The sequence below is a fragment of the Macaca nemestrina genome, chromosome 4, assembly GCF_043159975.1.
Source record: "Macaca nemestrina isolate mMacNem1 chromosome 4, mMacNem.hap1, whole genome shotgun sequence".
Taxonomy (NCBI): Eukaryota; Metazoa; Chordata; class Mammalia; order Primates; family Cercopithecidae; genus Macaca; species Macaca nemestrina.
In genome coordinates, this window is record NC_092128.1 from 176794672 (window position 1) to 176821269 (window position 26598).

General features: G+C 39.8%; 1 protein-coding gene across 10 annotated transcripts in view; it reads left to right on the forward strand.

Moving 5' to 3' along the window:
- The window catches only part of LOC105472692 (intersectin 1), a 252536-nt gene that overhangs the window by 88292 nt on the left and 137646 nt on the right, over window positions 1-26598 (forward strand). For 9 of the 10 annotated variants that reach the window (XM_011726179.2, XM_024790051.2, XM_024790050.2 and 6 more), the window contains exons 5-7: window positions 7468-7625; window positions 22488-22667; window positions 24143-24239. In XM_011726179.2, the coding sequence (XP_011724481.1) occupies window positions 7468-7625; window positions 22488-22667; window positions 24143-24239 (435 nt within the window). Of the gene's footprint in view, window positions 1-7467; window positions 7626-22487; window positions 22668-24142; window positions 24240-26118; window positions 26271-26598 lie in introns of those variants that run through there. The other variant, XM_071095650.1, reaches the window with a different exon arrangement.

The following is a 26598-nucleotide window of genomic DNA, read 5'->3' on the forward strand; positions in this document are numbered from 1 at the left end:
AGTGGGAATAGACAAGAGCCAGAAGGTACAGGAAGGAAAAAGAGACAGTGGTAAAGAGGCTGGATGAGGGCTCTGGAATCTGAGACGGAGGGCCAGCAGAAATGGAGAGAAAAGAGGGAGCAAGGGAGCACTACCTGGAAGTGGGCCCTGAGAGGAAAGAAGGGAACCACACACATGAAGGCAAGGATTAGATCAACTTGATGATCTGGTTCAGAATGGGTGGGTCAGAGCAAACAGCCATATATTAATAGTTTGTACTTAAGACACTCCTGAGTGTGTGTCAGAAGGGCCTTCAACCCCAACAAGATCAATTTGCTAAACTCAATACAAAAAAAAAGAAAAAAGAATAAGGCATCCTGGACTCTTGATCCCCTCTCCTCCATCCCTCGTTCCTGAGCCTTTGCCATTTCAGTAGTTCATGGCATTGAACTAAGATGACATCTTAGTTACCAGGCTGCCCAAACCAACACCTGGGCACCACACTTGATTTCTCTCTTTTCTTCGCCCTGCACACCCAATCCATCAACATTACTACATTTACCAACTTTATCCCCAGTCTGGCCACTTCTTTCCTACTGCTACCATCCTAACCTGTCATCTCACCTGGGCCCACTGTTCAAGCATGTGGACTGGATTCTCTCTTTCACACTTGCCCCTTTAGATTCTAGTCTCCAAACAGCAACTGGAAAAACCTTTTTTTTTTTTTTTTTTTTTTTTTTTGAGACAAAGTCTCACTCTGTAGCCCAGGCTGGGCAGTGGTGTAATCTGGGCTCACTGCAACCTCCGTCTCCCGGGTCCAAGTGATTCTTCTGCATCAGCACCTTGAGTAACTGGGATTACCGGTGCACACTACCACGTCCGGCTAATTTTTGTATTTTTCGTAGAGATGGGGTTTCACTACGTTGGCCAGGCTGGGCTTGAGCTCCTGACCTCAGATGATCCACCTGCCTCAGCCTCCCACAGTGCTGGGATTATAGGCATGAGCCACCGCGTCCGCCAGGAATAATCTTTTGAGGAGTGCAGTGGTGTGATCTCTGCTTACTGCAACCTCTGCCTCCTAGGTTGAAGCAATTCTCCTGCCTCAGCCTCCCGAGTTGCTGGGACTACAGGTGCGCACCACCATGCCCAGCTAATTTTTGTATTTTCAGTAGTGGGGTTTCACCATGTTGGACAGGATGGTCTGGATCTCGTGACCTCGTGATCCGCCCACCTCAGTCTCCCAAAGTGCTGGGATTACGGGCTTGAGCCATCCTGCCCAGCCTTCTTCCTGTTCTTTAAATGGGCCAGGCTTCTCCTTGCCTCGGGGTCATTGTACTTAGTGTTTCCTCCTCCTATAATTCAGTTGCTGTAGTTCCTCACGTCACAGGTTCATTGCCTTTCAGGTTTCAGTTCATATGTCACCTCCCCAAAGTGGCATTCCGTGACCAACTAGTCTGAAGTGGTCCCCTCTGCCCACCTCTTCCCTTTACCTTGGTAGCACTTATCACCACGTAGAGTAATCTGGTTTGTTCTCATTAGTTCTACTGGCACTAAATTATAAGCTCTGTGGTGGCAGGAACTGTGTCTTTTTCATAAATGTAACCCCAATTTCCAGATAGATGCCCACCCTCCTCCCCCCAATAATTGGTTTTTGAATGAATGAGAATGAATGTTTGACGAAGCTGGTTTAGTTTGCGCTGCTGCTGGGTCTCACTTCCAGCCCAGGTGGCCGCAGGTGAGAGATGAGCAGCCTGAGGCCAGCCTTTGTGGATGAGCTAGGCTCTTAAAGGAATCTATAGATGCCAACACTGCGGGGAATGAAGTGGGGCAAGAGGAGCCTGGCCTCATCCCTTCATCCTGTAACACACACACAGTAGTTTCAGAGTTGTTACATTCACCTCCACTGCAAACAACAAATTTAGGCCTGATGCTGTGGCTCATGCCTGTAATCCCAGCATTTGGGAGGCTGAGGCAGGAGGATCACTTGAGCCCAGGAGTTTGAGACCTGCCTGGGCAACATAGTGAGACCCCATCTCTACTTAAAAAAAAAAAAAATTATCCATGTGTGGTGGCGCATGCCTGTAGTCTCAGCTACTCAGAGGATGGGGTGGGAGGATCACTTGAGCCAAGGATTCAAGCCTGCACTGAGCTATGATCATGCCACTGTACTCCAGCCAGGACGACAGAGTGAGACCCTGTCTCAAACAAGCAAACGAAAACAACGAACCTAGTAAGTAGTGTAAACCAAAAAGTATCTGAGACAAGAGATCTCAATCAGTTTAGGAGTTTATTTTGCCAAAGTTAAGGACATGCCAACAGGAAATAAGCACAGAATCACAGAAACAGTCTGTACCTTTGTCCAACGATGATTTTGATGGCTTCAGTATTTAAAGGGAACAGGTAGGCTGGAGGGCAAAGAGGGAGGATATGGTAATCCATATGTTGCCAGAGAAAAGGAGCAGGCAGGGGAATAGTCAATTAGGTAATAGTAAATCAATAAAGTGCTCAGTAAGTCGTCACTTTACATAAGATAAAATGGAACATAAAGTAGCCACCTGTAGAGATATTTGACCTTTTATTTGTAGCTCTCTGCTTAGGAACAAAAGGAATGACAGCTTCTTGCATGACTCAGCTTTCAGCTTGCTTTTCTATCTTTTGCATAGTGAATTGGAGTCCTGAGTGTTTCTTTTCCTTTCACAGTAGAGTTCAAGATTACTTTGTAGTTCCTTTTGTTTTTAAACAGAGGACATATAAAGTGCTATGTGAAGTTACTTGGACTAGGCTTTTTTTTCCACCTCGTAGGTGGATATGTTACTTATTTATAATATCATTAGGTTTATTTTCATTTTTATTTAATTTAGATATCACTCCTCATCTTTGTGGACTTCATTTATTATTTAAATACATAACAGATTTAAAAGGTTCTAAAAGCCAAAACTCAACCAAAAGGTGTGCTCAGACAATGTCACTCCCTCTTCTATCCCTGTACCCTGTTCCTACCTGTTGTATTAGTTTCCTGTTACCCTTCATTTGTTTATTTTTGTTGGAAAAAGGCAGGTACATAATGTATATAATGTGTATGTATTCATATTTAAATTACTTCCCTTCCTCCTTACATTAAGGTAACCTGCTATAAATGCTCCTTGTTCTTTTCTTTTCTTTTTTTTTTTTGAGATGGAGTCTCGCTCTGTCACCCAGGCTGGAGGTGCGATCTTAGGTCACTGCAACCTCTGTCTCCCAGGTTCAAGCAACTTTCCTGCCTCAGCCTCCCAAGTAGCTGGGACTACAGGCACCTGCATGCCCAGCCAATTTTTGTGTTTTTAGTAGAAACAGGGTTTCACCTTGTTGATCAGACTGGTCTCGAACTCCTGACCTCAGGGGATCCACCTGCCTCAGTCTCCCAAAGTGCTGGGATTACAGGCATGATCTACCGCGCCCAGCTGTAACTACCATATTTCCATAAATTTCTTAGAGTTTTCATTACCAGGGATTCCCCACAGTTATGTTTATTGAGAAAAACATTTTTTGAGTATCACGACATTTTCAACCAAATGTTGAGATTATGGTGTGTGGTTTAAAGTCAAGTCCCTAAAACCTCATGATTAAATTTCTTCTCCTCACCCATGGAAACACTTCTGTAGGATGCCTTTAGAGTCTAATTAAGCCATTACCTAAAGTCTTCTCCCCTAACCTACTCATCGTCCCACATTGGATATTCCTGTTTCTCACCATAGATCACATTGGGCAGTGGTGTGGGGAATAGGAAGTGGGCACCTGCCTGACTGATTGATTGGTTTTAGTATGCATGTTGATGTTGATTTTGATTAATGGAAACTCTTCCCTGCCAAACCATTTTAAACAATTGCGTATATTTTTTAAAACTACTTAGCAAAAGAAGGAAGTTCACCATTTCATTTACTTAATTTCCTTTATAAAACCTGAAAGGTAGTACAAAAATAAAGCAACTAGAAACCAGTTTCAATTATGAACATAGATGCAAAAAAAAAATCAAAATCTTAGCAATTAGAATTTCACAATGTGTGAAAAGAATACACCATGACCAACTTTATGCCAGAGGTGCAAGATTGGTTTAGAGTCAGTCGAAAAATTCTATCAACATTAGTCATTATTTCAGCAGATAAAAGGAAGAAGAAAACTTGTGATTGAATCAGTAATTACAGATTACACACCTGATGAAAAATACAGTAACCATTTCTAATAAGTAGAAAGGAAACTACTTAAATATGTGAGACTACTATCCATGAAAAGAGTCAAACTCTAAAATATTTGAAAAGGTTTATTCCGAGCCATATATGGTGACCAATGGCCTGTGACACAGCCTCAGGAGATCCTGAGACCATTTGCCCGAGGTGGTTGGTATATAACGTGGTTTTATACATTTTAGGGAGACATAAGACATCAATCAATATATGTAAAATGTACATTATTTCAGTCTGGAACAATGGGACAACTGGAAGCAGAGGCTTCCAGGTCATAGGTGGATTCAAGATTTTTTAATTGGCATTTCATTGAAAGAGTTATTATCTAAAGAGCTGGAATCAACAGAAAGGAATGTGTGGGTTATCATAAGTGGTTTTGGAGAACAAAGTTTTGTCATGCAGGTGAAGCCTCTGGGTAGTAGACTTCAGAGAAAATAGATGGTAAGTATTTCTTATCAGACTTTAAGAGCTTCCTTTATCAGTCTTAAGGCCTGTGTTGATGCTAATGCTGGTCATCTGGGCCTGAAATCCAAAAGGGAGGAGGGTATAATGAGGCATGTCCGACTTCCTCTTCCTGTCATAGCTTGAACTAGTTTTTCAGGTTAACTTTGGAATGCCCTTGGCTGAGATGAGGGGTCCGTTCAGATGGTGGGGGGCTCAAAATTTTGTTTTTAGTTTACATTATTTTCCAGAAATCACTACCAACTGTCACTCTAAACAATGAACTCTATTAACTGTTAGCTCTAGTAAATCTACTGTTTCATTTAAACTCAGAACTGAGCAAGAACGCATTCAGTAATGTCTTAGAGGCAGTAAAACCAATAAAAAAGATTAGCCTAAATATTGGAAAAGAAAGATAATGCTCATTTTTTTCTAGTTATGTGATTGTATACTTAGTACACCCAAGAGATTTTAGTTTTAAAACATTAGTAAGACTTGTAGGAGTCTGGTAGGATAGCTGAATACAACCTAAATAATTTTTTAAAATAAAAAATGTTTCTATGCTTGAAATAAGCACCTAAAAAATGGAAATGGGGGGAATGTTTCATCTAAAATCTGGCAAAAATGATAAAATTCTTCAGAATACATTTAGCAAGAAAAGCATATTATATGAAAAAAGTGATACAATTTTATTAAAGGAAATAGTATATTTGAACAACTGGAAAGATTCTCTTTTCTTTGGTTGGGTAAACTATTGGTGCAAAAGCAATTGCGGTTTAATCAGTTCTCCAAAAATCCCCTTCTAAGGCAGTTTTTGGATCCCAGTAGGGTTGTTTGTATAATAGGTAAAATGATCTAAATGTTCATAGGAAAATAGACATCCATGAATAACCAAGGGAAAAAGAAAACCTTCCCAGACCTTCCCAGATCACAATATGCTAGAGAGCCAGTGTGATCAAATCATTGTAGTATCGACCTGGAAATTGTTCAGTCAGAACAGATAGTCCAGAAATAGTTCTCACTTCATATGAACATTTGATACATGATAAAAATGTATATTAGTTTAGTGAGAAGAAGAGGGATTAATTAATAAATATTAGTGGGAAAGCTAGGAATCCATGTAGAAGAATATGACTGGACCCTGGAATAACTACCCCACCCCCACACACAATTACTGGTTTAAGGATTGAAATGAAATAAAATAATACAATGTTAGAAAATCAAGGACTAAAAACCTTCTAATCATATGATAAAAGAAATATTTTATATATGAAAATTTAGAATTTCTATGCCATAAATATACATAAATCAGATAATGAATTTTTAAAAATCTTTCAGCGGTCAGCAGATAATTTGTGATGCACTACGAGCTCTTATAAACTAACAACAAAAAGACATGCAGTATACAGAAAATTTGGCAAAGGATTTGAATAAGCAGTTCATAGAAGTGCAAATCCAAATGGCCACAAAATACAGAAAAGTGATGCTTAAATTCACAAGTAGTGAGAAGAGTTCAGATTCTGAATTCATTGCTGAGGGGCCCATGACTACAGGAGAATGGGGAACTCCTGTCTGAGGCAAAAAGAAGGTTTCTGCAACCACAGAACTTCATTTCCTGCGTTATGATCTTTATTTTCTAAAATGTGCCGACTTTTACAATTTTGATCACTTTTAGAGATTTTTTGATCTTTGTCTTATGCCATGCTTTTTATTGTGTTACATGTTTTCTTTCTTTGAGTTAATTCCAGCTATGCAGAATTATTTTCTGTGTAACTTAATTTTCTTTTGTGAACACTGTCTGGATATGGCTCAGTCTAAACGATTGCTTATCGTGGTATTTTAATTGAACTGTCTTATTTAGATCTTTCAAATACTTTTTTTTGTAACATTGGTTTAAAAAAATCTTCATGCTTTTAATATCTGGATTAAAATAAATAAAATCTGAATAAAACTTTTTTATGCAGAAGAGCTTAAGTCATGAATATGCACAGTTTTGATGATATAATGTAGTTTCCAGTTACCAGGACAAACTTTTGCTTACTTGATCTTAGCCAAAAGGCCGAGAAGCAATTCCTTTTACTTACTCTTCTTTGAGAAAGTACTTTACATTAAAGCTCATGGTAGGCTGCATTGGACCATATGTATTTGAGTACCATTTTCAGATAGCAAACACATTTTGTAAGCTGAGTTACAAAATTGTTGAGTGATAAGGGGCACAATTCTAAAGAAAAGTTAGTTTCAAGAGCTTTAGAGGTTTCGTAGCATTATAGTTGAGTAACCCTAGCATAGCATAAGTAGGTAGCATAGCGTACTGTGTCATGTTCCCACATTGAAGTTTGTAGAGCTCTCTACAAAGAATGCAGTCTGAGTATCTCTAGCAATATTAACATTCTCTGTTTCTAAATCTTTTTCTTTTCTAATAGCTTTATTGTGAAATAATTCACATAATAAAATTTACTCATTTAAAGTGTCTAATTCATTGGTTTTAGTTTATTCACAGAGTTGTGCAACAGTCACTGTTAGCTAATTTTAGAATGTTTTCATCACTTCAGAAAGAAACCCCTTTTGATGTCTAAAGTACATATCCTCACACTGAGGCTGAAAATTATCTGCTAAAGTGGCAGAGTGACAGATATTTTATGTTTGTATAAAACGTGGCGAGTATTTACAGGCTATTCCCCATAGCTTGGTAAGCAGTTATGGTTTCTGTTGTTCTCTCTAGGGGTAAGAGTGCTAATTATTTTGTTTTCGTGTTGGTGAGAGTGGTGGTTTTGGAAAGGTTCTTTTATGGTCACAGTTGTTCTCAGGCCATGCTGTTGGTTTGCAGGGCACTAGCTGACATGAATAATGATGGAAGAATGGATCAAGTGGAGTTTTCCATAGCTATGAAACTTATCAAACTGAAGCTACAAGGATATCAACTACCCTCTGCACTTCCCCCTGTCATGAAACAGCAACCAGCTATTTCTAGCGCACCAGCATTTGGTAAGTCTGAAAATGAATTGGTTTCTATGTTTTCTTGTATATTTTAAAAATAAATGTTTTCCTTTTTTTCCCTCTCAGTTTATAACATTATGAAATTCTAGGAGGTAATTCTGTCTGAAAAATGATGGCCCCCTGCAGGAAGGTAGTGCTGGGGAGAAGAAGGAGCATGTTCACGTTTTAACCCTAGGATGTACAGTAATCAAAATGAAAGCAGAGATGCAGGCTGTCAGTCAGGGGAAAAGGAACAAACTTACAGTCTGCTGCTGTGACTTCTGGGTTTTTTTTTTTGTTGTTCTTCCATTGATCCTTCTTCCTTTTGGTTTTCAGTTTCCATAATGTCTGTTTCTCCTTGTGCATAAACAATTCCTTTGGATTATGGCATCTAGAAATACATATTTTGAATCACAGTATTGAGTCACTTAGCCACATTAAATTCTTTCTTAGAACAAAATGGGATAGAGAAAAATAAACATTGTTATCCTGATTAAAAACCTAATTCCAGCCAGGCGTGGTGGCTTACGCCTGTAATCCCAGCACTTTGGGAGGCTGAGGCAGGTGGATCACCTGAGGTCAGGAGTTCGAGACCAGCCTGGTCAACGTGGCGAAACCCTATCTTACCGAAAAATATAAAAAAATTAGCCAGGTGTGGTGGTGCACACCTGTAATCCCAGCTACTCGGGAGGCTGAGGCAGGAGAACCTGGGAGGCGGAGGCTGCAGTGAGCCAAGACTGCGCCACTGTACTCTAGCCTGGGCGACAGAGCGAGACTCCATCTCAAAACAAACAAACATGATTCCATAAAAAATTATCTTTCAAGCAGGTATTTTTCTTATAAGTTAATTGGTTAATTAGTTGACTGAGATCAGTAGTTCTGATTTCTGTTCTCGTTCTAGATTTAATTATTTAGGTTGATTTGAAGATCACAGTAATCAAATCTAACATCTGATTCATGGGGAGATTGTTTAACAGTTTAAAATAAAACATGAAAATTGTGGCTAGAGTTTCTTTTCATCTCTTCATCCTTAAATAGCTGATGATAGGTGATAAAGTGAAATAGATTTGGGAGGGGGCAGTCAGCAGTAATTCAGGGTGTCTCTGATACAATTCACGATAAGCTAAGATACAGAAATACTCTGGTTTTACTTATTAGATTTCCTATTAAAAACAATGTATTGCCTTTCTTTTAGTAAGTTTTAGCCGCAAGGCTGGTTTTTGTAAGGGGAAAGGTTTTGGAAAGATTTTTAGGCAAATAGGATAGTGGTCCAAAAAAAGAAAGAAAAATCTTTCTTTTGCCTTTGTGTGAGCAAAGGCGAGGAAGAGCAGAAGTGAACACTGCAGCAGCCTCCACATGACTGGGGCCGTTGTTTGTCTTGTCCAGTGTGTGCTCCCAATGTTTAGCCTTTAGTTAGCCAGCTAATTTAAGTGGAACTCCCTCTGAATCCCTGAAGGTCTCTGTAGCCAATCTTTGGTCAGGACCCAGGTGTTAAAATCGTTAAAGGGTGTTTGGGGTCAAACACAGTGGCTCATGCCTGTAATCCTAACACTTTGGGAGGCCAAAGCAGGAGGATTGCTTGATCCCAGGTGTTTGAGACCAGCCTGGCAACATAACAAGGCCTCGTCGCTACTGAAAATTTAACAATTAACCAGGCACAGTGGTGGGTGCCTATCGTCCCAGCCACTTGGGAAGCCGAGGCAGGAGGATCACTTGAGCACAAGAGGTGAGCCAAGATCACACTACTGCACCCCAGCCTGGGTGACAAAGTGATACCCTGTCTAAAACAAAACAAAACAAAACAAAACAATGGTATTTGGTTTTCTGTTGGCTTTCTTCCAGTGCTGCAAGAAGAAATCTCATAGTGGAGAAAAGGTCAGATGACTAGAGGCACCCCATTTCTTCTTTTTCACTCAAACCTGGGGGTCAGTAATTTTTCCTGTACCATTTAATTTGTTTTCTCTTATTCCATTCTGCCATCAGAATTTCAGTTATGGAGCTATTGCTGATTTAGTTTCAGGAGGTTGTGACCTTACTGCTGAGAAAGTTTTACAGTCATTAAGTAACCTGCTGCTGTTAGGAAGGGAACCTGCCAGGATTTCTGACCTGATACTCTGCCAGGCAGCCCATCACTCTTCCCCCCAGACTTCTCCCTGCCTTTCCTCACCTCGTTCTCATCACATCGATGTTCTCGGTAAATGATTTTGATGAGGCTAATCCATGAAAGATGTCAGGACATAGGAGAAGTTACTAGTACATGATTTTGATCAAGTTTGCCCAAGTTTACTTAAGTATTTTCTAGTTCCACCTCTCAGCTCAATCTAGGGTAATATAAATAAATATATATATATGTGTGTGTGTGTATATATATAGATAGTTCGTTCAGCCACTTGAGAATAAAATATTTATTACTATTGTCATTGTTTTCTTTCTTTTCTTGCCCTTGCCCTTCCCTCCCCTCTCCTCCCCTCCCCTCTCCTTTCTTTTTTTGAGACAGACTCTCACACAGTCGCCCAGGCTGGAGTGCAGTGGTATGATCTCAGCTCACTGCAACCTCTGCCTCCCAGATTCAAGCAGTTCTCCTGTCTCAGCCTCCTGATTAGCTGGGATTACAGGCACGAGCCATAACACCCAGCTAATTTTTGTATTTTTAGTAGAGAGAGGGTTTCACCATGTTAGTCACGCTGGTCTTGAACTCCACCCCCTCAGCCTCCCAAAGTGTTGGGATTACAGGTATGAGGCACTGCACCTGGCCTGCTTTCTAATTAATATTTAAAATTACTGGTCAGGTGTGGCTCATACCTGTAATCTCAGCACTTCGGGAGGCCGAGGTGGGCAGATCGCTGAGCTCAGGAGTTTGAGACCAACCTGGGCAACATGGCAAAACCCCATCTCTACAAAAAATACAAAAATTATCTGGATATGGTGGTGTGTTCCTGTAGTCCTAACTGCTTGGGAGGCTGAGGTGGGAGGATCGCTTGAGCCCAGGAGGTGGAGGTTGCAGTGAGCCGAGATTGTACCACTGCACTCCAGCCTGGGTAACAGAGCCAGACCCTATCTCAAAAAACAAAACAAAAATCTGACTCTGCATTTCCTTGCCCTTATATATAGTATGTGCCTTCACTTATATTATTTGATCACAATGATAACCCTAAAAAGTATGCATAATGTATTAGCCCTGTTATATAAATGAGGGAACTGAGATTCTCAGAAATTGAACATTTTGCTTAAGGCCGTATTTCGAACAAAGGAGGTAGAACCTGTCCAAAACTCCCTTTATCTAAAGGCTTTAGGTTTCTTTCTTTCTTTTTTTTTTTTTTTTAATCTTAGCTCACTGCAACCTCCGCCTCCCAGGTTCAAGCAATTCTCCTGCCTCAGCCTCCCGAGTAGCTGGGATTACAGGGGCCCACCATCACACCTGGCTAATTTTTGTATTTTTAGTAGAGCCAGGGTTTCACCATCTTGCCCAGGCTGGTCTTGAACTCCTGACCCTTGTGATCCACCCGCCTCGGCCTCCCAAAGTCCTGGCTTTACCACCCGGCTGGCTTTAGGTTTTTTAAAATTACCTTCTCTTTGCCTTCATTATCACCAAACTAACTGGGTGACATGGTGTGTCACTCTTCCATGGTTCCTTGTCTGCATGGGTTTTTTGTTTTGAGACAGGGTCTCATTCTGTTGCCCAGACTAGAGTGCAGTGGCACGGTCATAGCTCACTGCAGCCCCCAACTCCTAGGCTCAAGCGTTCCTCCTGCTTCAGCCTCCTGTGTAGCTGGGAAAACAGGCATGCACCACCACACTGAAGTAATTTAAAAAATTTTTTTGTAGATAGAGTCTTGCTCTGTTGCCCAGGCTGGTCTCAAACTCCTAATCTCAAGTAATCCTCCCATCTTGGCTTCCCAAAATACTGAGATTACAAGATAAGCCATGGCACCCAGCCTCAGATCTTTTTTATTGTAGTTGTTCACACACTGTAGAATTAAGGCTCAGACTAGGGTCTGAACAATGATTTTGTTCAACTCCCCTACAGAGAAGAGAGAAAAATGGGGTGCAGTGATGCTGTGACTTGCCTTAGAACACCCAGAAAATAGAATTTTTGATTCTAGGAAATTCTGTGGGTAGATTTGGTACCTTCTTTCACCAGTACACTCAGCATAATTCTTTTGTTCTGGACCCAACTTATACAGGAGGAGTCTGTTTTTCTTTTGCTTGGTTTTTGTTTTGGCAGAATACATGGTTTTATTGGATTAAACCAGTGTTCTGTACGCCCCTATTCTGTGTCCTAGTTGCTGGGAACATGCTGGCCAGCAAGACCTCATGGCTCCTACCGCTGTGGATCTTATTTTCAAATTGTGGGGAGCAAGGAAGTAAATACTTTTAGGTGAGAATAAGTGCAATCAGTTCATTAAAACAGGGTAATAGGAGAGACAGAGAGAGAGAAATCAGTAGAACAAGATGGCCAGGGAAGAGTTCTTTGAGCAGATGACTTTTGGAACTGATGTAGATGATGAGAGCCATGTCAAGACCTAGGGGAGAAGCCTTCCAGGCTAAAGGAACTGCACTGGCAAAGGTCCTGAGGCAAAAACTAGCTTGGGGAGGTGTGCGAGGGACGTTGTAGTCTCCCCCTGAAGCATGGGGAGACCATAAGGAAAAGCAAGCAAGCAACAGATTGTTTAAGCGGAAGAATGACGCGGTTGATAGACTTACCTGTGTTATCTGAAGAGTGGAATGTAGGGGACAAGAGTGGAATCCTGGAGATCAGTTAGGAGGCTTTTGCCACACGCAAGAGGCAATGATGATATTTATCTGGTGGTGATAATCAATGTGGAGGACAGATTAGATTCATTATAGCCTGTATTTTGGAGAAAAAGTAAAAAGGACTTGTCAGTAGATTGGAAATAAGAAATGAAAAAGGAGAATTAAGGCTTTTCACATGAATAACTAGATGGATGGCATAACTGTATACTGAGTTGGGAATATCAGGAAGAGGAATGGTTTTAAAGGAGAAATTAAGAGTTTTGGTGATTTTGAGAGTCCTAGTAGATTTCTGATGTTAAGGAGATGTTAAGGAGACAGGGATGATGACATTTGACTGGACCTCAGAGGAAGTATCGATCAGCTCTGGGGCAGTTTGGATATGGAGAGCATGTCTTAGGGACAAGCTTAGCTATAAGGAGCAGAAGGTGTAGAACTAAGCCTTGGTGTGATGTGACATTTAAAGGCCAGGCAAAAGAGAAGAAGCCAGAAACCAAGAGTGACAAAAGTGAAATGGCAGAAGATTGGTGTCCTGCTACCAAGAAAAAGTATTTCAAGAAGGAGGGAGGGCTCCATTGTTTGAGCTGCTTTTGAGAGATCCATTAAGAATATGGCAGAACAGTGGTGATTAGATTTGACATGATGAACTTGTGGGTGACCTTGACAGACAGTTTCAGTGGAGTGATAGGGACAAAATCCTGATTAGAGGCTTGGAAGAGGGGAGAGAATTTCAAGAATTAAGACTTAGCACAGTAAGAGGTGATGGCAGCCAGAATACGGCTTGTGGTAGTTGTATTTATTTAGAAAGTCATTCATTCAGAAAAGGTAGTCAGTTGTTAAAAGTCAGTTGTCTTTTTGCAGTGGCTATTTAAAGCCCAGTAGGCCAGGCACGGTGGCTCATTGCTGTAATCACAGCACTTGGAGAGGCCAAGGCTGGAGGATTGCTTGAGGCTCCTAGTTCAAGACCAGCCTGGGCAACATAGTGAGATCCTATTTCTATTTTTTTTTAATGTAAGTAGATAGGTAGCTAATAAATTTTTCCATTTCTGTAAAAAGGAAAAATTATTTTGTAAGAGAAGATTTTTAACAAATTTGGAAGCTTAAAAGATGCTTTTACCAGTCTGATGATTAAACAGTATTTTTAAACTTGTCCCTTTCCTCAGTGTCTTTTTGAGGTTAGCGTCCTTTTAGGTTAGGGGTCTGCGACACAGATGGGGTATGTGTCTTGAAGGTTAACTGGTTGCACAGTATGCTGTGTCAGGCCTTTTGAAAGTCTGAATGATAGTTCATGAAAACTTTTTAGTTTGTTTCCATCTGTTTTTAGTTGTTGCTTGAGTAGATTGATATTCTTAAGCAAAAACCAGGATTTGGAGTATAATTCATTATAGATATCAAAAGAAAAAACCCAAATTTTTAAAAAGAAAAACACATTAAAAATATAGTTATCAAATAATCTTAGAAATTTTTGGAATTCTGAAACTGACAAGGTAAACCTGATACATATTGCTATGTGTGGATATGTAAAGTTAATCTGATTCTAAATGAGATGTGTGGTAATGTGCTTGACAGTATGTATGTGAACTGTAAACCAGTCACCTAGATGACTATAATTAATAAACTTTTACTCAGTAAAGCCCAAGTTAGAATTTGTTTCTTCTCTTTGTTGGATTTTCAGTGTCTATAAACATTGTTTTTAAAAATGAAAATAGGCCAGGCGCAGTGGCTCATGCGTGTAATCCCAGCACTATGGGGGCCGAGGCAGGCGGATCATGAGGTCAGGATATCGAGACCATCCTGGCTAACACAGTGAAACCCCGTCTCTACTAAAAATACAAAAAAAATTAGCCAGGCGTGGTGGCGGGCATCTGTAGTCCCAGCTACTCAGTAGGCTGAGGCAGGAGAATGGTGTGAACCGGGGAGGCAGAGCTTGCAGTGAGCCGAGATCGTGCACTCCAGCCTGGGCAACAGAGCGAGACTTCGTGTCAAAAAGAAACCAAAAAGGGAAATAGTCTGATTTTCTTACTGTATAAGTAATAGATGCTAATTGTGAGTCAACAATGCAAAAAGACTTAAAAAGTAAAAATTACTATTAATTCTATTACCCAGTGATGACCGCTGTGCTCAACAACACTATTTTTTAAATCTTTTTTTTTTTTTTTTTTTTTTGAGACGGAGTCTTGCTCTGTCCCCCAGGCTGGAGTGCAGGGGCACCTTCTCGGCTCACTGCAGCCTCCGCTTCCCAGGTTCAAGCGATTGTCCTGCCTCAGCCTCCCCGGTAGCTGGGATTACAGGCACGTGCCACCATGCCTGGCTAATTTTTGTATTTTTAGTAGAGACGGGGTTTCACCATGTTGGCCAGGGTCTCTAACTCCTGATTTCAAGATCTACCTGCCTTGGCCTCCCAAAGTGCTGGGATTACAGGCATGAGCCACCATGCCTGGCCCTGTTTTTAAAATCTTACACAAGCAATACATACTCTTAGTAAAAAGAAATACAAACAGAACAGAATTGTGTACATTTGTAACAGTGCAGGAGGAAGAGGGAAGAATTAGGGTACCTGGTGTACTTGAGACAGGAGAACCCCAAAAGAGCTAACAGGTATTTGCAAGAAAGTTCAACCAGGCTGAGAGCAGCAATAGAAATGGGAAAGGGTTATGCTGTCTGCAGTACTGAGTACAAAGGATCTGAGAGATTTGGAGCAGTCCAGCCCCTAGGAACTCAAAAGACTGGCCCAACAAGCCTTCCTTTTGGGACAGGGCTTCATACTCAGGAAAAACAACTGGGAGTAGAATCAAAATTGAGCAGTACAGGGACATGGATACAAAGGAAAGAGATGGTCCAGACAAAAGTAGGGGAGGAGAACGGAGACTGGAATTCCCAGGAAGCAAGGCTCACATAAAAATGAGCAAGCAAGGTCAAATCCACTGCAGAAAGTGTCAAGCAAGGTCAAATAACACAAAGTTATTATTAGAAAAAAGAGAATAAAGGGAGAAATAACACCCCTGTGGACAGTGAAAGCACACCAGTAAATCACTACTTCAAAACAAGTTTGAAGAGAATAAGGAAATGATACAAGACTTGAAAGATGAACGTAAATCAGTTTTTAAGGCTCAGAAATAAGGTGACAGAAAGACTGAGAAATAAAAGAAAAATTCATTCTAGAAATGAGGATGCAACTCAAAGCAACACAGGGGATACTAACTGAAGAAAAATAGAAGTTACAAAGAGGAAAAAAATTTAAATTAAAAGGAAATGAGGCCAGGCGCAATGGCTCACACCTGTAATCCCAGCTCTTTAGGAGGCTGAGGTGGGCGGATCATCTGAGGTCAGGAGTTCAAGACCAGCCTGGCCAGCCTGGCCAATGTGGCAAAACCCCATCTCTACTAAAATTACAAAAATCAGCTGGGCATGGTGGCACATGCCTTTAATCCCAGCTACTTGGGAGGCTGAGGCATGAGAATCACTTGAACCCGGGAGGCAGAGGTTGCAGTGAGCCGAGATCACACCACTGCACTCCAGCCTTGGGGACAGAGTGAGACTAGGTCTCCTAAATAAATAAAAGAAAATGGAAAAGATATAAAAAGAATTTGAGAAACAGTAACACGTATTTGAGACAAAGAAGATTGAATGTATGGGCAGCAGGAGTCCCTGAGGAAGAAAACTAAACCAATGGAATAGAACAAATGATAAAAATGAATTCAAGACAACTTTCTTAAAATAAGAGATTCTAAACTATATTTAAAAGAGTATCATGTGGCCAAGAATATCGATCTAAAAAGTCCAACACTAAGATATATTCTAGTTAAAGGAGAAATTATTTAGACATGTAGGAAAAGAAAGCATATGACTTACAAGGGGGAAAATTAGATTATCTTCAGATTTTTCGACAGCAGTGCTTTCTGCTAGGAGAAAATGGAGTAACATATTTAGAATTTTCAGGGAAAGAATAAGCCAAGGATTTTGTGTCCAGAAAAACTGACTTTCAAGTAGAAAAAACAGACAAAATGTTACCAATTTATAAGGCCTCGGGGTCTATTAACATGAGCCTTTCTTAAGGAATCTATTAGAGGATGTGCTTCAGACAATCAAAATAGCTAGAGCTAGGTCAGCATAAGGACTGGTGGTGAGCACTAAATATATAGTTAGCTGTAGAACTAAGACTGAAGGAAGGCTGAGGAGCAAAGAGTATCGGATATAATTCCCATGCATTGACAGTTGGATACAATGTAACTTTAAGCGGGGCAGGACTGCATGCGAAATAAAATAATTTAATGCTTTCAGAAATTAGTATTAGTATTGTTATTCTGAAACTGTTGTCTGAGATATGTGGTAAAAACAAATGAGTAATTACGGAATAGTCTAATTCTGTCATTTTCTATATCTGAAAATCTGTATTCTTGGTGTGGAAGAAAGGAGACACAAATGTATAGTATCAAATGTAAATAAAAAGCTGTAGAATCTTGGATTTGAATTTTCAAATCGAAAGTATTAATATGAACTCAGAAGGCGTCTCTTGCCACACCCCCCATTCTCTTCATCTATCTATTCATCTCTTTTTCTCCTGGTTGTGTTCACTGAAAAGACTAGATACAATTATCTACCCCAGCAGCACTGAGCATCCTTAGCGTCCAGATTGTGAACTTGAAATATCATTTCTCACCAAAAGAAAACAGAGTTTGTTGGAGAAATGGCTGAATCCAGGTCTAGATATGAAATGTGAAGAGCTTGAAGGATGCATCTTGTATTACTGGTCAGCAAGGAAGCTATCAAAGAATAGTAGGAAGATACCAGAAATTCTCAGAAGCCAACCCAAAGAGGCTCACATTGACCAAAGAGAAGACAGTTTTAATTTCAAGAATGATAACGAGCCATGAATTAAAACTCAGTAAATATTTGTAAATTTATGACTCAATAATGATTTAATAATGTATTTAACAAGAATAATTTACCTTAAGAAGATCTTAAGAAACCAGTTCATTACCTTGAAAACAGGTAAAGGGAAGAATGAGGCATTTATTATGCCTTTCCTATATGAGCTGTACGACTGGATAGCCAACTAGTATATCCTCATTAGAAGCACCTTTTTATAAAAGTATTACGGCTTATAAATGACAAAGACATGGTAGGATTAGAACATCACTGTTTTCAACTCCCCATAAATGAATAAATACAGACATTAAGCATCAGTGACTGCCAAGATCACAAAAAGATGGCTACATTTTGTGTGCTTCCTGTAGTCTTGCCAAAGAGATCCATCCTCAGCCTGATCCATTCTTTGGATGTAGGTGCCTATTTGCAGGAAATACAGAATATAAGGGAAATATTGAACTGCACCATGAGAGTGCAGTCAGCAAAATCCAGACTGGGATGGAGAGGGGCCTATAGATTAAAGGAAACCTAAAAAACATTTCTGCAGTGAAATTTCCGACCATGCCTGAGTTGAGATCAGCAAATTCTTCCCTCCAGGACAGAATTGACAGAATAACCATTTCAGTGCTGCGGAAATTGACCAAAAGTATATAACATCTGAGAATCATTTATGCCTGAAAAGCTGCTGAGCTTGAGATATGAAGCAGAAGTCTGTGGCATTCTTTCCTGGGCATTTCCTATCCCCAACACTGCAACTTGGTAACGTGGAGGGGCAGTTTGTAAATACCAGCAGTCTCAACTACTGTCATTGAAGGGGGTTTACTTGCTTTGGGAGTGGGAAGTCATGCCTGTGCCCAGCAGCTTTGTCAGTGGAAATGGCAATTTTGGCCACAGAAGAGCAGGTATGACCAGCCACTCTATTAGCCTGAACTTGTGGTCATGGCCAGGGCAAGTATATTCTTGACTGAGGCTATGCACATGTGCCGTGGAGACCAGGGCGGGCCCGAGTCAGCTGCAAACTCCTGACTAGCCCTCAAACTGCATGCACATATAGAGAATATGCAGAAAGGCCCTGCAAAATGTTAAAGTTGGGGAAGACTTTAAAATGGTCTGAACTTTGAATGCATTTTTGAGCTGACAGATTGGCAGAGAAAGGAAGCCTTACTGACTTGAGGTGTTTGAGCAAAACTTCCGTCCCGTCATTGGCTGACTAATGTGCTAGAAAGATGCAGGTGCAATCCCTAAAAAGCCGGGCTTCAAGATAAAAACGAATTTTTTAAAAACCCACTGAGCAGATCCATCAGGGGCTGCACAACACGGGAAGATAGATTTTTCTGAATTAGCCTATGCCAGTTACTAAATAAAGATAGAAACAACAACCTTCAGGGGGAAAATCAGAGCCAGAGTAGCTACAATGTATTATCTGAATGTCCATTTTCACCTAAATTTGAGACATTAAAAAAATAACAGGAAAGTATTGTCTCACCCTCAAGAAAAGAAGCAGTCAGTAGGAACTGTCTCTGATCCAGCTGTTGGATTCATTTAGCAGACAAAGGCTTCAAATCAGCAATTACGCTCAAAGAACTGAAGAACTAAAGAAAAGCATGGAAATGAATCAACAGACACTCTCCAAAAAACAATAGAAATTACAAAAAAGAGGAAAATTGAAATTCTAGAAAAGTATGACAAACTGACGTGAAAAGTTCAATAACCAGCCCGCCACAGTGGCTCGCACCTGTAATCCCAGCACTTTGGGAGGCCGAGGCTGGTGGATCACGTGAGGTAGAGTTTGAGACCCGCCTGGCCAACATGATGAAACCCTGTCTCTGCTGAAAATACAAAAAATTAGCTGGACGTGGTGGCTCCCAGCTACTTGGGAGGCTGAAGCAGGAGAATCCCTTGAAGCCAGGAGGCAGAGGTTACAGTGAGACGAGATTGTGCCATTATACTCCATTATACTCCAGCCTGGGCAACAGGAGTGAAACTCCATCACAAAATAGGAAAAACTAAGGCTGGGTGCTGTGGCTCACGGCTGTAATCCCAGTTCTTTGGGAGGCTGAGGTGACGGATCACCTGAGGTTAGAAGTTGGAGGCCAGCCTGGCCAACATGACAAAACCTCGTCTCTACTAAAAACGCAAAAATTAGCTGGGTGTGGTGGCAGATGCCTGTAATCCCAGCTACTCGGGAGCCTGAGGCAGGAGAATCACTTGAACCCAGGAGGCTGCAGTGAGCCAAGATCATGCCACTGTGCTCCAGCCTGGGCAACAGAGTGAGGCCTTGTCTCAAAACAAAAACAAAACCTGAAAAGTTCAGCAACTAAAATGAAAAATTTACCACAGGATCTCAATAGCAGATTCAATATAGCAGAAGACAGAGTCAGCGAAGTTGAAGATTAATCAATAGAAATTATTCAGTCTGAAGAATATGGAACAAAAAGATTCAAAAAAAAATAACAAAGTTTCAGAGGCTTATGGAACAAGACCAAGTTTACCAATATGTGTGTCATGGGAGTCTTAGAAGGAGGATCATGACAGAAAGGTACAGAAAAAATATTTGAAGAATAAAAGCCAAACACTTGCCACATTTGGTGAAAAACAATAGTCTACACAATCAAAAGTTCAACACAACTCAAGTAGGGTAAATACAAAGAGATCTACACCCAGACACATCATAGTTAAACTACAAAAGCCAAACACAGAGATAAAACCTTGAAAGCAGTAAGAGAAACTCATCATGGATAGGGGAGCATAGATACAAATAACAGCAGACTTGTAATTGAAAACAATGGAGGTTAGAAGGCAGTGGAATTTTCAAAGTGCTGCAAGAAAAAATTCAACCCAAAATTCTATATTCAGCAAAACTATCATTTAAAAATGTAGGTGAAATAATGACCTTTTCAAATAAACAAAAACTGAGAGAATTCATTACTAGTAGACCCACCTTAGAAGGAATACTGAAGGAAGACTTTCAGGATGAAATGAAATGACAAAAGGTGCTAACTGTAATATATGGAAAGAAATGAAGAGCATCAGAAATGATAAATATGTAGGTTAATTTAAAAGACCATATAAATCTATTTTTCTTCTTTTCTCTCAAGTTTAAAAGATGTAAGATTGTATAAAGTAATAATTATAACTCTATTATTGGGCTTATAACATATAAGATTATAATGTATGTGACAGTAATAGCACAGAAGAAGAGAAAGGGAATTGAGCTATATTTGTGTAAAGTTTCTATATTCTGCCATTAGAAGTTGAGTATGATAAATTAATTTGGAGATTTTAATCCCTACAACAAGCACATAGAAAATTACTTTTGGATGGATACAGTGGCCCACCCCTGTAATCTTAGCACTGTGAGAGGCTTGAGGCCAGGAGTTTGAGACCAGACTGAGTATCATAGCATGACCCTGTTTCTACAAAAAATAAAAAATGAGCTGCATTTGGTGGTGCGTGTCTGTAGTCCCAGCTACTTGGGAAGCTGAGGCAAAAGAATCCCTTGTGCCCAGGAGTTTAAGGTCACAGTGAGCTGTGATCACATGACTGTACTTCAGCCTGGGTAAGAGTGAGACCTTATCTCTAATAATAAAAGAAAAAAAAGAAAATTAATGTTTTAATTACTATTATTATGTAATAATACTCTTTTCAGTTAGCTTTCTCAGGTTGATAAGAAAATTTACTTTTAAAAAATAGTAAAGGTCAGACATGGTGACTCACGCCGGTAATTTCAGCACTTTGAGAGGCTGAGGCAGGATGATCACTTGAGCCCAGAAGTTCGAGACCAGCTCAGGCAATGTAGTAAGACCTCATCTCTACCACCCCCCACCAAAAAAAAAAAAAAATGTGTGAAAGTGGGTGTAGGGATGCACACCTGTGGATCCAGCAAGTTGGGAGGCTGAGCTGGGACAATCACTTGAGCCCAGAAGGTGAAGGCTAGGGTGAGCTATGATCATGCCATTTCACTCTAGCCTGGGCAACAGAGCGAGATCTTGTCTCAAACAAACAAAAATATTTTTTAAAAATCAATAGGGGGCATTTAAACACTAAAATTTGTTTCCTCAACATGAGAGAAGGTATTAAAGTTAGGACAGAGAAATACAAAAGAAGGGAAGCTTTTTACTTTTTTTTTTTTTTTTTTTTAAGACAAGGATCTCACCGTATTGCCCAGGCTGGAGTACTGTGGTGTGATTGTGGCTCACTCTAGCCTCAGCCTCTTCGGCATAAGTGATCCTCCCAACTCAGCCTTCCATATAGCTAGGACTACAGGCGGGTACCACCATGCCTGGCTAATTTTTAAAATTTTTTGTAGAGATGGAATTTTGCTATATTGCCCAGTCTGGTTTTGGACTCCTGCCCTCAAGAGATCCTCCTGCCTTGGCCTTCCAAAGTAGTGAGGTTACAGGTATAAGCCACTGTGCCCAGCTGGAAACATTTATTTTTGTTTTATCATTTCTTCTTTATTGGTTAGAATATTTTTATATAAAGATGCTTCCGGGGCCAGGCGCAGTGGCTCATGCCTGTAATCCCGGCACTTTGGGAGGCCAAGGAGGGTGGATCACCTGAGGTCAGGAGTTTGAGACCATCCTGGCCAACATGGTGAAACCCCATCTCTACTAAAAATATAAAAATAGCCGGGCGTGATGGTGGGCACCTGTAATCCAGCTATTTGGGAGACTGAGGCAGGAGAATCACTTGCGCTCAGGAGGTGGAGGTTGCAGTGAGCCAAGATCACGCCACTGCACTCCAGCCTAGGTGACAGAGTGAGACTCCATCTCAGATAAATAAATAAAGATGCTTCCCCCATCAAATATCTGGTTTCCCTGAGGTATAATAAACTTAGGAAAGGTAGATTGCAGTTTGATTTTTCTACCTTTTATTTACTAGTTTTCAAAGTAGTAAATTGATTGCCTTAGCGTCCTCCTTTTTTGACCAGTTAGGATTTTGTTTATTTTTAAATATAATTTTGAACTCATGGATTTAATTATATTTGAGCCTTTAAGTCCACTGCAGTTATTATACTTTTTGATTCTCATCTTGTTTGATCTGTCTTCAGGTTGAGTCTTGAGTCCTTTTGATGTGATCCTTGACATAATTTTTGTTACTCTTTAAAATGATTAACTTGAAGCCCTATTTTAATTAGAATGTATTACAGCTGGAAAGCGATTTTCTTTAAGCAGTACTGGGTTAATTATTACTCACTGTTGAAATGTGATTGGATGTGAACTGTGCTGGGCTTTTTTTTCTTCATAGGTATGGGAGGTATCGCCAGCATGCCACCGCTTACAGCTGTTGCTCCAGTGCCAATGGGATCCATTCCAGTTGTTGGAATGTCTCCACCCCTAGTATCTTCTGTTCCCACAGCAGCTGTGCCCCCCTTGGCTAACGGGGCTCCCCCTGTTATACAACCTCTGCCTGCATTTGCTCATCCTGGTATGTGACTTGCTGAAACCATAGGCTGAATTTTCACTACTGGTATTTTGCTGTTCATTATTAAAATCTCTAATTATATTTAAATGATGTTTTAGTCCAGAGGAAAATATCTTTATTTTTTTCACTTAATTTCACGTTTTTTTCCACTGTATTAAATGTGATATGCTAGTGTGGAGAGTGTGAAAGAGAATTACAGATTTCTGCATGCCACTGTGGGCAAAGGTGAGCTTAGTAGTGAAAGCCACAAATGTAATTTTCTTTCAAGGGCTGAGAAGGGCAATCGAAGTTGATCTGTATTTGAACATTTTCTATTTTTATATATCAGCTACTACTTTTCTTTAGCTACTATGAATTGCTAATAAGCAAGCCAATCCCCTAGGAATAGAATTATGTTGGGGATGATGGTAAAGAATAAAAAAGAACAGTTTATACTATTTCATGGTATTACATGCCTGCTTAATTGAAGGAAAGGATTTCAAAGTTTCTGGTTTAATTAATTCCACTTTGAGACTTTATTAAGTCTTTAGTTAAAATAAAGTATAAAACTATAGATGTAGATAGCCTTGGTCTAACATCTTAATGAATTCATATCAATATGGAAAGTATTATTTTTAAAGTACTTTGACTACATCTAAGTAAATTCAGTGTTGACGACATGGGTTTTAGCATCATACTTGAAACGTTTCTGTGCCTGTGGCCCCCTGAATTTGTTATATATGTCAGGATATGTCTTTAAGTTATGGCCAAATAAGCTAAATGTACCTCCTTTTTTTAGATTTTTTTCTTGTCACATGTAGTTCATCTTGCATGTATGACCATGACTGTGGACATGATGGTAGCCCAGAAAGTGTGTGCAGTTGTTTTTCCAGGAGTATAAGCAAATCCACACACTCTGAGTCTTCTATTCTTTTGTGGCTAATGGCAGAAGTTGCCAGTCATTTGCCATCAGGCAAGGGTGAGGGAATGTGGCTGAGACACAGAGTGGTTTTTTTTCTGACACACAACTAACCAACCCCAGTGATAATCAGACACAAAAGCTGACCTTCCCTAGCATCACATGTTATCGGGCCAAGACTACAGTTTGTGGCTTCTTGGCTCTTACATCTGGAACTAATACTTCAGCTCCTTCAGTGCAGGGAAGAAAATACCATTTTATATATTTAAGCTGTTACCTCTTTAACTATTGGAATAGGTCCTATAAAAGGTGATACTAAATGTTTAATGAAGAGTAAAATTTTATGGAAATCAGTATTACTACATAGTAAGGTGATTTTCAGTAGAACAAGTAAATCTAGAAACCTTTTTGGCAGGAGGACAGAGAGTGAGGAAGGAAAAGCTCTTTTTGCTCTAGGCTGGCAAGAAAGGGGGAATTATTTCTGCCTCAGATTTTGTTGACTGTGCATTTTAATTTTTGTAAATTGGGGCAAGTTTCTTATCTTTGTAGAATTAAAATTATTCAACATTTATTTTTACAGCCGCCACATTGCCAAAGAGTTCTTCCTTTAGTAGATCTGGTCCAGGGTCACAACTAAACACTAAATTACAAAAGGCACAGTCATTTGACGTGGCCAGGTAAGTTTTTCTTGTTTTTAAATGGGAAGTGTGGTTAAAGCCGTTACCTGATTAAAGTATAAATTTGACCATGAATCATCTATATTCTTTTTGTTGTCTTTTTTTGCAGGCTTTTGTAGAGTGCTAATAATAATTTTCTTAATTTCTGGATGGTGTCACTAGTTTTTCTCATTAATTTGTTGTGGAGATGACAGAAATCAAGGACGTAACATTTCCTTAAAGGCTTTGTGTATTTTTTTTTTTAAAGAGGATAAATGGATAGTAAAAAAATGTTTAAAAACAGTAAGATAAAATTCTGCGTATAAGGGAAAAAAGCACATGGACTATTTTATGTGTTTATGATTTACCAATTTATGTATAAAATTTTTATATGAAGATTGGAGTTATAGTTGGCCTTATTTTTAATTCTATCTCAGATAATCTTACAGAGTTCATATGGGTAGTTAGTAACATCCTATTAAAGACCATTTATTATGAAATAAATTATCCAGATTGTGGACAATTCACATTAATCAAATGTATGGCTCAATTATTGCTTATGTTTTGGTCAACCTTGGTTTCAATTATTACCTTTCATATTTTTATTTTATTTTACTCCTATGTTTTACCCTTGCATACTGCTACACTAAGATGAGAAATTAAGTCTCTTTTAAGCCATCTCAAAACTTGGGCCGGGTGTGATGGCTCACGCCTGTAATCCCAGCACTCTGAGAGGCTGAGGCAGGAGGATCGCTTGAGCCCATGAGTTTGAGACCAGCTTGGGCAGCATGGGGAGACCTTGTTAATACAAACATTTTAAAATTAGATGGGAGGATGGCTGGAGCCAGGAAGATTGACGCTGCAGTAAGCTGTGATAGTGCCACTGCACTCTTGCCTGGGTGATGGCGGAGCAAGACCCTAACCCTGCCTTAAAAGAAAAAAAGCTTTTAGAAGTTATCCTGTCTTGTGTCATCCTCACTGGAAATTGTTAAGTGAATCAAGTCATTTTCCCACTTTCAAGAGAAAAGCATGTTGAATATAATTCAGTGATGCCTTCATTACTTTTAAAAATGATTTAAAGAAAATCCATAAACTGAAAAGCACTGTGCCAAAAGCTTTATATACATTAACTCATTCTTCCCCATGAGATGATTCTGTTACTCTCTGTTATAGATGAGGGACAAGCTCAGAGACATTATATAACTCGCTCAACAGAACATAACTCAGAAGTGACAGAGCTGAGTCAAACTGAGTTATGTCTGATTTTAAGGCGTGTGTTCTTAACTATGCAAGTTTTCTCTAAAAAACTTCATTTAATTGTAGGATACAGGTGTAATCCCAGGACTTTGGGAGGCCGAAGTGGGCAGATCATGAGGTCAGGAGTTTGAAACCAGCCTGGCCAACATGGTGAAACCCCATCTCTACTAAAAATACAAAAATTAGCTGGGCGTGGTGGCGGGCGCCTGTAATCCCAGCTACTTGGGAGGCTGAGGCAGGAGAATTGCTTGAACCCAGGAGGTGGAGGTTGCAGTGAGCCGAGATCACAGCATTGCACTCCAGCCTGGGCGACACGGCCAGATTCTTTCTTTAAAAAAAAAAAAAAAAAATTATCCTTTACCATGCTGAAGTTTGGAGTTTATTATGACTTTGCAGAAATGATTTTGAAACCTGCCTTATTGATTTGTGACATTAGAATGAATAAACTATCAGTATTAGCAAACATTAGTGCTGTTAAAACAACTTTTTTTAAATGTTAATTGTCACCTTGTTAATAACTTAAATTTCTAGCCAATTTTTGCAATGCAGTATTGAACTTTTGGGTACATCTTAATGAGTTTTTAGTCTATTTAAATTCTCAGGAATTTGGCAGAAAACTCTGATGTGATAAGTGTAATCTGGGACAACTTCTGTGTGTAACACCCAGCATTCCTGGCATGTAGGAACTAGATAGTTAGCTTCTTGACAAATAGGCAGGAGTTGGAATCAGCAAAATACTAGTTAGTTTAACATGAGAAAGTTGATGCTGAAGTACCTACAGCAGAGTAGATCGTGGTAAGTGTTTTTTATTAAGAAATTCATAAAAATTGAAAAAGGTGAATTCATATAAGTACTTCTCCAGTGTTTGGGAGCTATTTCCTATACTTGAACTGTGTATAATAGGTGTAAGTGCATAGGTGACACATGGAAATGATGATTAAAAAGTTCAGTATTTCAGTAAGATTTTGCTTTTACATGTTTGAAATAGATTTCTTTGTTGAAATGAAATTGCAAACAGAGCATTAGTTATAATCTGTCCTGGAAGGGGAATGCCATTTTTACTGTCTGAGCTCAGCCATTGGGTTTCATTTAGATGTCGAAGCTTAACAGGCCATTGGTACCA